The sequence below is a fragment of the Rhinoderma darwinii genome, chromosome 11 (genome assembly GCF_050947455.1).
Source record: "Rhinoderma darwinii isolate aRhiDar2 chromosome 11, aRhiDar2.hap1, whole genome shotgun sequence".
Classification (NCBI taxonomy): Eukaryota; Metazoa; Chordata; class Amphibia; order Anura; family Rhinodermatidae; genus Rhinoderma; species Rhinoderma darwinii.
The window spans coordinates 31,709,641-31,723,269 of record NC_134697.1 but is presented as its reverse complement, the minus strand read 5'-3'; the positions used below and the strand labels follow the sequence as shown (position 1 = coordinate 31,723,269).

Sequence of the window (13,629 nt, the reverse complement as noted above, 5' to 3'; positions counted from 1 at the left end):
TATTTACGTGTGGAGGAAAGGTGATTCAGACATCAGTATAGGAAAGGGTTCTTTACAGTTAGATTAGTCACACTATGGAATGCCCTACTCCAAGAGGTAGTGATGGCAGATACTATGTCAGCAATTCAAAAATGTCTAGATGTTTATTAACTGACAAATGGCATTGAGGGTTATGACTATTCTAGCAATGAAAGATGTGAAATTGATTGAGAAAGTTTGATCTTGATGGACCTGTGTCTTTTTTCAACTTATATAACTATGTAAGATCTCAGTGAAGCAAACTACTTTTCTCTGCACTGGTGCCATTTGCATTAAGTAATGACTCCACTACGGGCATGGTGGCATCGCTAGTCCCAGCCTGGGCAGTGTCACTCCTCCCTTGTTAATATCTGCAGTGCGGATTCCACTAATTCCCACCCTATTATTTCTTCAATACCAGACCTTAGCTGCAGCATTCAGGATGTAAACTACGGGGAGATGGAACAGGGAATTCCTTGCATTTGCCACTTCATTAAATACTTTAAGATCAAAGGAGGAATGTGAAGAAATTTCTGAAAGTAAAATATGTTCTTAATAAGAAGTGTTTGGAGAGAAGTTATAAATGACTTATACAAGCATTCGAGTACTTTAACCCCTTCCCGCCAGATCACGTACAGTAACGTGATTAAAAATGGTGTCTTACCGCATTTTCACGTTACTGTACGTGATGGAGATGAAGCTGGCTCAGGAGCTGAGCCAGCGACATCACCGCCGGGTGAGAGCTGTATGTTACAGCTGGCACCCTGAGGTATCGGGCAGGACCGGAGCTAGCCTCCGATCCGACCGATTAACCCCTCACATGCTGCGTTCAATAGAGATCGCAGCATGTGAGGAGTTTATAGCCACTGGCACCCCAGCAACGTGATCGCTGGGTTGCCAGTGGCTGCAAAGGCGATCGGAGGGCTAATGCTTACCTCCCGGTCCGCCAGTAACGGAATCCTCCTATGCCCCGTCGTCGGCGGGGCCCAGGAGGCTTCCGGTACCATCGGCAAGATGGCGCCGGCTCAGCTTCCGGCTCAGAAGCTGAGGCGGCGTCATCAGCAGTGTGTGTCCGCTGTATGTTACAGCAGACACCCCGATCTATCGCCAAGAACCGGAGATAGCTCCAATTCCTGGCATTAACCCCTTCGATGCAGCGATCCATTGTGATCGCTGCATCCTAGAGGTTTGTAGCAAATCGGCAGCCTTGCCATGCGATGGCAAGGCTGGCGACTGTTACTATGGCAACAGGAGCCCTAACAATGGACTCCTGTCTGCCATTACATAAGCTGATTAGGCCCCGCCCAGAGGCGGAGCCTGATCGGCTTGCTGTCAGTGAACAACTGACAGTTCCAATACATTGCACTACATAGGTAGTGCAATGTATTAGAACATCAAACAAACAGTTGGACATTCAAGTCCCCTAGTGGGACTAAAGAAAAGTGTAAAAAAAAAGTGTAAAAAAAGTAAAAATAAAAGTTGTAACACATACAATAAAAGTTTCAAGTAATAAAATAAAACACAATCGCCCTTTTTCACTTATCAAGTCATTTATTATAGAAAAAAATAATAAAGCCATACATATTTGGTATCGCAGCGACCGTAACAACCTGAACTATAAAAATTTTATGTTATTTATCCAGCGCAGTGAACGCCGTAAAAAAAAACTCAAAAACATTGCCATAATTACTGTTTTTTTGGTCACTGTCTTCCAAATATTGAAATAAAAAGTGATCAAAAAGTCGCATGTATCCAAAAATGGTACCTATAAAATCTATACCTCGTCTCTCCAAAAACAAGCCCTCACACAGCTCCATCGACGAAAAAATGTAAAAGTTATGGCTCTCAACATTCTCTTTCCAAAAGTAATTTTATTGTGCAAAATGTTATAAAAAAGTTCTATAAAGAATAAAGGTAAAATGTCGTTTATAACGCATGGTGAACGCTGTATAACAAAAAACAACTAAAAAACTATGGCAGAATTGCTGGTTTTTTGTCACCTTGCCTCCCAAAAAAAGGATAACAAGTGATCAAAAAGTCGCATGTACCCCAATATGGTACCAATAAAAGCTACAGCTCGTCCCGTAAAAAAAGAGCCCTCATACCACCACGTCTATGAAAAAATAAAATAAGTTAAGGCTCCAATAATTCAGGAAAGAAAAATATCCAGTTGTGCAGGCCCGAGGGGAACATTTCTTCTGTTTCAAAAGGCGATGTATCAAGGCACTAAAATTAGGGAACCAGGAAGGGGAGGGCCCAAACATATCTGCTAGAAGCGAGGGTGCCTGTATTATACCAGGACAACACTTTCCCGGCAAAATTCCCCAAACTGCAAAGGTGCGGAGTGTGGACCAAAAGGGGGATAAGGAAGGACATTTATCAGTGCGACACCGGCCTGTGCAGAAAGGATCGATCACAGCGTAACACACTTAGGGCTTATTCAGACGAACGTTGCATTTTTGCGCGCGCAAAAAACGTGGCGTTTTGCGCGCGCAAAAAACACTTGACAGCTCCGTGCGTCATCCGTGTATGATGCGCGGCTGCGTGATTTTCGCGCAGCCGCCATCATAGAGATGAGTCTAGTCGACGTCAGTCACTGTCCAGGGTGCTGAAAGAGTTAACTGATCGGCAGTTAACTCTTTCAGCACCCTCGACAGTGAATTCCGATCACAATATCGAGAAACCTGTTAAAAAAAAGAAAAAGTTCGTACTTACAGAGAACTTCCCACCCGGCCGTTGCCTTGGTGACGCGTCCTTGGTGACGCGCCTCTCTTGACATCGAGCCCCACCTCCCTGGATGACGCGGCAGTCCATGTGACCGCTGCAGCCTGTGCTTGGCCTGTGATTGGCTGGAGCTGTCACTTGGACTGAATTGTCATCCCGGGAGGTCAGACTGGAGGAAGAAGCCGGGAGTTATCGGTAAGTCAGAACTTCTTTTTTTTTTACGCGTTCATGTATATTGGGATCGGAAGTCACTGTCCAGGGTGCTGAAACAGTTTAACCCGTTAGTGACCGACCCATCGTGTTTCTACGTCGGTCACTAACGGGCTTTATTCCGATGCCATAGACTTTTTACGTCGCGGCATCGGAATAAGTTTACAGAGCAGGGAACTGTCAGATCTCCCTACTCTCAGCTGCTAGAGGCAGCTGAGGGCTGGGAGCGTCCCTGCTCTGCCGTGTGAGATCGATATTAGTATCGATCTCACACGTTTAACCCCTCAGATGCGGTGCTCAATAGCGAGCACCGCATCTGAGTGGTTTTGGAGAGAGGGAGGGAGCTCCCTCTCTCTCCCACCGACACCCGGCGATACGATCGCCGAGTGTCTGTGTCTCTAATGGCAGCCGGGGGTCTAATAAAGGCCCTCAGGCTGCCTGGAGTGAATGCCTGCTAGATCATGCCGCAGGCATGACCTAGCAGATGCCTGTCCGTGTTAAACGGACAGGCAGTAATACACTGCAATACAAAAGTATTGCAGTGTATTATAAATGCGATTGCAGAATCGCATATTATAGTCCCCTAATGGGACTAGTAAAAAAGTGAAAAAAAAGTTTAATAAAGTTAATTTTTAAAAAAATGTGAAAAAAAAAAAGAAAAACCCAGCTTTTCCCCTTACAAAATGCTTTACTATTAAAAAAACAAAATAAAGTTAAAAAGTTACACATATTTGGTATCGCCGCGTCCGTAACGACCCCGACTATAAATCTATTACATTATTTAACCCGCACGGTGAACGCCGTAAAAAAAAAAAAAAAAAAACTATGGAAAAATTGCTGTTTTCTGTGAATACTGACTTTAAAAAAATGTAATAAAAAGTGATCAAAAAGTCGCATCTACTCCAAAATGGTACCAATAAAAACGACAAGTCGTCCCGCAAAAAAAAAGCCCTCATACGACCGCATCGGCGAAAAATATAAACGTTTCGGCTCTTCAAATATGGAGACACAAAAACAAGTCATTTTGAAAAAAAAGCGTTTTTACTGTGTAAAAGTAGTAAAACATACAAAAACTATACAAATTTGGTATCGTTGCAATCGTAACAACCCGCTGAATAAAGTTATTGTGTTATTTATACCACACGGTAAACGGCGTAGATTTAGGACGCAAAAAAAGAGTGGCGAAATTTCAGATTTTTTTCTAATCCCCCCCAAAAAAAAGTTAATAAAAGTTAATCAATAAATAATATGTACCTAAAAATGGTGCTATTAAAAAGTGCAACTTATCCCGCAAAAAACAAGACCTTATACAGCTATGTCGACGCAAAAATAAGAAGGTTATAGCTCTTGGAATGCGACGATTGAAAAACGTAAAAAATAGCTTGGTCATTAAAGAGGCTCTGTCACCAGATTTTGCAGCCCCTATCTGCTATTGCAGCAGATAGGCGCTGCAATGTAGATTACAGTAACGTTTTTATTTTTAAAAAACGAGCATTTTTGGCCAAGTTATGACCATTTTTGTAGTTATGCAAATGAGGCTTGCAAAAGTCCAAGTGGGCGTGTTTAAAAGTAAAAGTCCAAGTGGGCGTGTATTATGTGCGTACATCGGGGCGTTTTTACTACTTCTACTAGCTGGGCGTTCTGACGAGAAGTATCATCCACTTCTCTTCAGAACGCCCAGCTTCTGCCAGATCACGCTGTGACGTCACTCACAGGTCCTTCATCGTGTCAGACGAGCGAGGACACATCGGCACCAGAGGCTACAGTTGATTCTGCAGCAGCATCAGCGTTTGCAGGTAAGTAGCTACATCAACTTACCTGCTAACGCCGATGCTGCTGCAGAATCAACTGTAGCCTCTGGTGCCGATGTGTCCTCGCTCGTCTGACACGATGCAGGACCTGTGAGTGACGTCGCAGCGTGATCTCTCGAGAACACGGCTGTGTCTGCACTGCCAGAAGCTGGGCGTTCTGAAGAGAAGTGGATGATACTTCTCATCAGAACGCCCAGCTAGTAAAAGTAGTAAAAAAGCCCCGATGTACGCACATAATACACGCCCAGTTGGACTTTTACTTTTAAACACACCCACTTGGACTTTTGCAAGCCTCATTTGCATAACTACAAAAATGGTCATAACTTGGCCAAAAATGCTCGTTTTTAAAAAATAAAAACTTTACTGTAATCTACATTGCAGCGCCTATCTGCTGCAGTAGCAGATAGGGGTTGCAAAATCTGGTGACAGAGCCTCTTTAAGGTCCAAAATAGGCCGGTCATTAAAGAGACTCTGTCACCACATTATAAGTGCCCTATCTCCTACATAAGGAGATGGGCGCTGTAATGTAGGTGACAGTAATGCTTTTTATTTAAAAAAACTATCTTTTTTCACAACGTTAGGAGCGATTTTGGTTTATGCTAATGAGCTTTCTTAATGCCCAAGTGGGCGTACTTTTACTTTCGACCAAGTGGGCGTTGTACAGAGGAGTGCATGACGCTGACCAATCGGCATCATGCACTCCTCTCCATTCATTTACACTGCACTAGCGATATAGTTATATCACTATGTGCAGCCTCATACACAAGCCCTAACATTACTACAGTGTCCTGATAATGAATACACATGACCATCCAGACTGGACGTCATGTGTACTCAGAATCCTGACACTTCTGAATCTTTTCTGTGAGATTTACAGCAACGGATACGAAATCTCGTTTACTTCGTAATCTCGCGAGATTTTGTATCCGTTGCTGGAATCTCACAGAAAAGAGTCAGAAGTGTCAGGATTCTGAGTACACATGACGTCCAGGCTGGATTTCATGTGTATTCATTATCAGGACACTAGTAATGTTAGGGCTTGTGTATGAGGCTGCACATAGCGATTATATCTATATCGCTAGTGCAGTGTAAATGAATGGAGAGGAGTGCATGATGCTGATTGGTCAGAGTCATGCACTCCTCTGTACAACGCCCACTTGGTCGAAAGTAAAAGTACGCCCACTTGGGCATTAAGAAAACTCATTAGCATAAACTTAAATCGCTCCTAACGTTGTGAAAAAAGATCGTTTTTTTAAATAAAAAGCATTACTGTCACCTACATTACAGCGCTGATCTCCTTATGTAGGAGATAGGGCACTTATAATGTGGTGACAGAGTCTCTTTAAGGGGTTAACACTTTCAGCACCCTGGACAGTGACTATCTCCTGACGTCGCGTACCGGAATTTTTTTGCCGGGTTCGGCCAAAACGAGTTCGGCCGAACCCGGTGAAGTTCGGTTCGGTTGTCCGAGTTCGCTCATGTCAAAGACACTCCGTTTGGATGTTTGTAAACAGAAAAGCATGTGGTGCTTTTCTGTTTACATTCATCCTTTTGACAGCTGGTGCGCGAAACAGGCAGTTCGCACGGAAGTGCTTCCGTGCGACCTGCGTGGTTTTCACCCACCCATTGACTTCAATGGGTGCGCGAAATACGCAGAGATATTGACCATGCCGCACTTTTTGTGCAGTGGACAAACGCTGCGCAAAAAGCACGGACTGTCTGTACTGCCCCATAGACTTGTATTCGTCTGTGCGTGGCGCGTGAAAACCACGCGGCCCGCATGGACCCAATACACGTTCGTGTGAATCCACCCTTATTATTATACCACCTGACTATGCCCCAGATGTACTCTGCCCAGCTCAGATATGCCCCACATTATAAACGGAAACAACAGTGATACTCCAAACAAAACTATTACCAAGCAAATTCCACGCTCCAAAACCCAAATGGCGCTCCCATCCATCTGAGCCCTACAGTGCGCCCAAACAGCAGTTCACTTCCACATATATGGCATCACCATACACGGGAGAACCCTTTTAACAATTTTTGGGTGTGTGTCCCCAGTGGCACAAGCTGGGCACAACGTATTTGACACTGAATTGGCATATCTAGGGAAAATTTTTAATTTGTACCTTCCGCAGCGCAATCATTTATGGAAAAGACACGTGGGGTGAAAATGCTCACTACACCTCTTAATAAATGCCTTGAGGGGTGCAGTTTCCAAAATGGGGTCACTTCTCAGGGGTTTCTTTTATTATTTCACATCAAAGCCTCTGCAATTGTGAACCAATACTTTATATGTCACCAAATTAGGCCTCAATTTTACATGGTACTCTTTCACTCCTGAGCCCTGTCGAATGTCCAGGCAAAAGATTAGGGCCACACGTAGGGTGATTCTAAAACGGGGAAACACCGCATTATAATTGAGAGCTGTCTTGTTATGGTGGCACACGCCGGGCACCACATATTGGCGTATCTAAGGAAAAATTCCCATTTTCATTCTCCCACATTGTGTGCACACGAATTTCTGCAAAACACCTGTCGGGTTAACAAGCTCACTACACTCCTAGGTGAATACCTTGAGGGTGTTGTTTCCAAAATGGGGTCACTTCTGGGGGGGATCCACTGTTTTGGTCCCACAGGGACTTTGCAAATGCAACATAGCGACCAGAAACCAAATGCAGCAAAATCTGTACACCAAAAGCAAATGGCGTTCCTTCCCTTCTGAGCCCTGCCGTGTGCCCAAACAGCAGTTTATGACCACGTGTGGGGTATTGCCGTACTCCAGAGAAGTTGCTTTACAAATGTCGGGGTTCTTTTTTTCCTTTATTTGTTGAGAAAATTAAAAATTTGGAGCAAAAGCTTTTTATTTTCACTGCCCAATTCTAATAAAATCTATGAAACACCTGTGGGGGCAAAATGCTCACTACACCCCTAGATGGATTCCTCAAGGGGTGTAGTTTTTGTCAATGGAGTCACTTTTTTGGCGTTTTCACTGTTTTGGTCCCTTAGGGGCTTTGCAAATGCGACATGGCCTGCGCAAACAATTCCTGCTAAATTTGTGCTCCAAAAGCCAAATAGCGCTCTTTCCCTTTTACAGCGAAAATGGCTGTAAAATGCCGAGCTGTTTTTAAGAGAAAACAGCCTCTGATTTTCAGCCGTTTTTTAAACGTCAAACGTTTTTTGAGGCGTTTTTTGCATCCGTCTTTGGAGCTGTTTTTCTATTGACGCAATGAAAAACGGCTCAAAAAATGCCTCAAGAAGTGACATTTTTTCAAATGGCCACATAAAAAACGCCCCTTCGGAAAGAAACGCAGTTTTTCCCATTGAATTCAATGGGCAAGTGTTTGGAGGCGTTCAGCTTCCGTTTTTTCAGCTGCTTTTCGGGGCGTTTATGGCACAGCTGAAAATAAGCCATGTGAACATACCCTAATAATACAAGGCAGCATTTTTAATGGCTGTCCATGTAATACAAGGACGGTTGAATTCCCTAGATCGGGAGCAGCTTGTGCCGAGCGGCTCTCCGTTCTGGCTCATAGATGGAGTCCCAAGCTGTGGACCCCTCCCATAGGATGTTCATATGTCCTGATATATCATATGGACAGGGGTTGTTTCCATGAGATAACCAATTTAGGCAAATGTCAGCTGTGAGTCGTGCAAATTCATGCATAAATACACTTAATGCTGCCGCCCACCTCTGGTATAATTAATGACGCCATACACAATACATTTAAAGGGGTTGTCCAGTTTAGAAAACCCATTTTCATATACTCGATCACAGTCTTGTCTTTAATACGCTTTTTGTTTCTCAGTGTAGATCAACACCATATGTTGTATCTGAAAGTGGCTCGCGAGTGGCTTGTGCCAGGGTGGGCACCTCAGATCTATAAGATGCCATAAGTTACAGGGGTCTGTCATGGTGACAGATTCTTATGTTGTAATCACTATACTTCTTATTGTACAGGTGAGGGGATCCTCAATTCCCACCTGTTGGGGTCTGCAATAAAAGACGATTGTCACCTTTTAGGTATCTTCTTACAGCTCATAGAGACACAAGACAACATCATGGGGAGTTATCAGCTGGATTCCCCACCTATTCTAAGAATGAAGGTGGCCATGGCACTGGGTAAAACACATGAAGTGCTTTAGTGGCGGTAGATTCTTAAGTCTGAAAGGAATCAAATAGTGAGGAACACACCCTGACTGAAATTACTATCTGGGTGATACATATACCTTCAGGCAAAGCAGCCAATAACAGATCTGTGTAATAATAACCACAGTATGAAATATCCACCTCAATAAATAGAAACATGCTATCCCTGAAGTTTTTTCTTCAAAGCTTTTTATAATAGTCAGCAAGTCTAAAAAATTACACCTGATGTGCAGTATAGGGTAGGATCTGGGGCAAGATTTAGTAACAGTTACCTACGGCTCTCTGCAATGTTGGAGCCCATTAGCCTCTGTCCCGCCCCCGAGGAGAAGCACTTGTATTAAGCAGATAGTGTTGCACAACATTATTGGTTATTATAAAGAACCAATGGCCTCAAACAAATTGTAGCACTATCCTAATGTCCCTCCACAAAGCTATCCTGACAGGAGCTAGTCATAGACCACTTCTTGTGGCTATTAATGGTTGGTTTATAATCGTTGGCAATTATAGTGTCCCCTTCTCCCCCATCCTCATCCATCTCATATTCACCACTTATTAAAAATGAGCCAATGCATTCCAGCCAATCATCCATTGTTATATGCAAATCCTTCCACTATGAAGTGTGATATATTCCTTCACTCCTCAAGGAAGGCTGCATTCCCATAGCCAAATGTATGATCCATAAGAGTTCTCTGTATATTTACTGTAAAAAATGACTCGTTCATGACCACCTACCATAACGACCATAACATGGCCACATTTTAGCGTCCATATTAGAACCCCTAATATCTGGACCTTTTGTGGTTATAATGAACTTATCTTAGACCACCATAGAACCTTATGGTCACCTAAGTTCGGTTCAGGACAACCGCAGGTATTGCAACCATAATATAGATGCTAAAATGCGACTGCAGTACGGCTGTCTGAAATCAGTCTAAGCCCTCATGCACACTAGTGTATATGGGTTACATGTTGCATATTATTCTATGGACCCCATCTGAACCTCTTTGTGCCTCAGCTTTTTATATAAAGAAACACAGGGTTTGATTTTGTTTTTTCACAAATAGCACAGTATAATTGAGATATTCCTACCCGCTTAATACCGCTTTTTATTCCCATTTGTATGTTAGATATTTATGACATATCCGCAATATATACCATAAATGTCTGATAGATGCACCTATCTTTAGAATAAGTGTCCCCCAACCCTGTCCCTGTCTGGCCACTAGCTGCTGCATCCAGGCGGACTCAGTGTAGAGACAGCCGAGCGCGCTCTGCTACATTATTTCCGTAACCCGCATAAAAGTGAATGGAAAAGCTACGCTGTTTCCGTCTATCAGACATTTATGGCATATCCAGTATAAGGGTATGTTTACAAGAGTCGTTTATTGTGGCGGTTATCCTACATTACCAGACATCTTATTGCCAACAGGGAAGTTATAGTATATACCACGGTCAGTGATGTAAACATAGGAAACGGTAAAACCTGCAATGTTCTTCCTAGCCCAGAAGCTGACAGGCTGGGACCTGCTGTGCGGCTAGACTAGCACTGAGCTGCATAGGGATCATTTTACAGGTATTTTTTGCAGCCTCCCCTATGGCTGTAAGATCCACCCAACTTTTTCTTAAAGTAACAATCCCTTTTGTGCAGCAACTTCTCACTTCTATCCCTGCTGCTGGTTGATGAGCAGTCCTCACCAGGGAGTTCCCTGCAGCTGGAGCCACTAATAACCTTCCTCTAAACTCAGTCCAAGTTCTGCAACCATGCTCAAGGTCTTTGTGGAGTCCGCTGCTAATATCCCTAAAACCAAGCTTGGGAAACCAGATCCTATAGTGACCGTCACCTTCAGAGGTAAGACTTGGACCAAGTTATTTCATGTTGAGCTGTGTGGACATCCAGTCTATGTTTCCCTGCACGTTCCTCGGCTGTGGCTTTGTCTTATGCACCGCATACCACAGCTCTGCAGCTTTCCTTAACTTCCATGTAATAAGCTGTTTTTTCGCCTCTCCAAGGACAAAACTGCCTTTGAACTGAATGGTAATAGGTCTGGTAATTCTTCAACTAGCGTTCTATGCAGTGGCTGCTTTTCTGATTTCCAGTTGAGAGAGCGGTAAGAAGTGGATATCCATGGATTGGGGAACTACAAGTCCCAGCATCACTAGATAGCATGCTGTGACTTGTTGTTCTGCGCTAGCAGGATTGCCACAGGTTTGGTCTTTCAGATTTTTATTGGCTACGAAAGGGTTAGTTTGTTGCTATATATTGAAACATGTCAGTACATATGTATCAAGGTGTCACTGGAGTAAACCGTCTATGTTGCTAGGCTATCTTTTGTCTGTTTTTATAGTTTTTTTTGGGGGATTCTGTTTCTGCCCTTTTTTTTATGTGTGTTTAAGTGAATGGGCATCACAGGGCGTGGAGAAGATGTGGCACATGCTGCTTCATATGAGGTGGGAATTAGGGGCTGATGTATCTTTGTCAACTCGCGATGAATGGCACAATCCTATAATTTTAGTTCTCTGCCAAAACACTGTGAACACGTAAGAGGCTCAGCCTCCTCTCCTGTTACCCTACAGCTCAAGCCGGCGACTGCCTCAGCAGGCTAAGTGGGGGTCGGGTGACCCTTTTTACTTACGGATTCCCAGTTCTGGAATCCGTATCTATCAGATATTCCATACACGTCTGAGTTGGGTATAACCCTTTAAAAAATTAATCCCATTAGTTCAACCCTTGTTCATATGCCCTATTAGGACATATTGATGTAAAAGCCGATACCCTGCCTCTTTATAAGCCGGAGAGACCCTACAAAGCGTGGCTCTTGCTCTAGAGTATTCAGCGTGGCAATATATTATATAGTTATTTGAATGGGTGCCATGAAATGCCACAGTACTCCTGCAGCAGCTGCCCACAGCTTCCCCTGGTTATAGCAGCTGTGTTTTCAGCTGTCGGACCCATGGGGGTTAGTTGATTGCCTGCGGGACTCCTTTAAAGAAGTTCGTAGATTCGAAAAACCTATTTATTGTATAGTGAACCATTTTGCAACTTTTTACTATACCTTGTGTCTTAATTCCTCACTATTTTTAAAATGTCAGCTTGCCATCTGTGAATAGTAACCTTCTTATTTACAAGGACTTACAAGTTTCAGAGTGTATGGTTCCTATTATGAATAGCTTTGTACTATTAACCCATAAACTGTTAGAATGTAAACATTTGAAGAGGGACCAGGTCTGCTAGATCATTTCTGCTGGGGGGATGGGGTCATATTGTTTGTTTGCATGGAGCACGTCTACACAGGCTTTAGGCTTGCATACATTTTCCACATATCCACCTCTCCCTGAGCAGCCTATCCAGATGCACTGTTAGGCCTCCTTCACATCTGCGTTGGAGGCTCCGTTAGGGGCCTCCATCGCAGGTCCGGCCGTTGTTCTGACGGAGCAGAACGGAGACGCAGATGTGAATGAGGGCGAATCATAGACCAAGGCAATGCATATTATAAATCCAGGACAACCCCGTTTTTTTATTACTGTTGCTTATATAGCACGGCAGCGCTGTTTAGTTTTATCGCCATTCACATCCATTTAATACAGCAGCTTCCCCAGTCTGCTGGAAGTAAAATGTGTCTATAATTCCTTACAGCAACGCTGCTGGGGAAAGGTAGTGTAACGGGGCGTCCACTCAAATAGTATATTGTCTGGCCCATATTTGCCTTTTGAGAAGGGCCAAAGGGGCACGGTCCTTTGGAGAGAACTGCAGTCCCTGTCTTGCAGTTTATGAAAGTCCCTGCTTCTGGACGACCACTGATCAGCTCTAAGTCTTTAAAAGCGTGTTCTCATCATAAGCATCAATTGCATATCGATTACATAAGTTATCAATGTTTGATCGGTCGTTCTCTGACTTCAGGGACCCTACAACGATGCAAATGCCGAGCTTTTTTATGAAACGGCACTACTCTCGACCCACCCCTTGAATGGTGTTTTGTTGCAATTGCCCACACTGGTCTTCGTTAATGGTGATACTGATTGAGAAAAAAGCAGGAGGTGCCACCTACACTTCATTCTGGGTATCTGAGGAGGTCCCAGTGGTCATACTCTCACCTATCAGACCATTGATGTTCTATCATAAAATACCCCATTCTTTTGCATTGCTGGCGGAATGTGTGCAGATTCTGTCTGGATTCGGAGACCTAATCCATGCCTAAATCCTAACGCAATCCTGAATGTGTGAACATGGCCATATAGCCGAGTGTGGCTCCCTTGCCAAAAAACTTTGGCACTCTGCTCTACAGCAATGTAATACAATGGATCAACGTAATCATGGTGGTATTCTTGTTGCCTTTGGATATGACCTGTTTCCGCCATGTTTTCTGCACTGGATACAGGTCGTGTCTGGAGGGTATCCCTATCTGATAATCCAGGACAACACAAACATCTTGCTGATTTGTGATGCAGCCGGAGTCTCCGGTTAATAGATGCAACTTGTGTGCTCACAACTTTCATTCAAGACCGCATCTGTGGGGGTCCGATCGGCTGAGGGGAGCCATCTCCAATGATAAAGGAGCCTCAGGGGTACATGGGGATAACTGTGGATGATGGGGGTGGGGGAATAGAGAAACTTTAAGGTTATATTCAAACGCGGCGGATTTCTGTGACTGAAAATCTGTTCCAGACATCTGAATAGGGTTGTTTCTGCAGCATGTAGATTTTTGCAAGCCCCAT

General features: G+C 43.8%; 1 protein-coding gene across 3 annotated transcripts in view; it reads left to right on the top strand.

Annotated features, from left to right (window-relative positions):
• The first annotated feature begins 10,592 nt into the window (after nt 1-10,592).
• Nucleotides 10,593-13,629, top strand: part of MYOF (myoferlin) — a 118,935-nt gene continuing 115,898 nt past the window's right edge. For all 3 annotated transcript variants that reach the window (XM_075841011.1, XM_075841010.1, XM_075841009.1), the window contains exon 1: nt 10,593-10,765. In XM_075841011.1, coding sequence (XP_075697126.1) covers nt 10,678-10,765 — 88 coding nt within the window. In that variant the 5' untranslated portion in view covers nt 10,593-10,677. The remainder of the gene's footprint in view (nt 10,766-13,629) is intronic.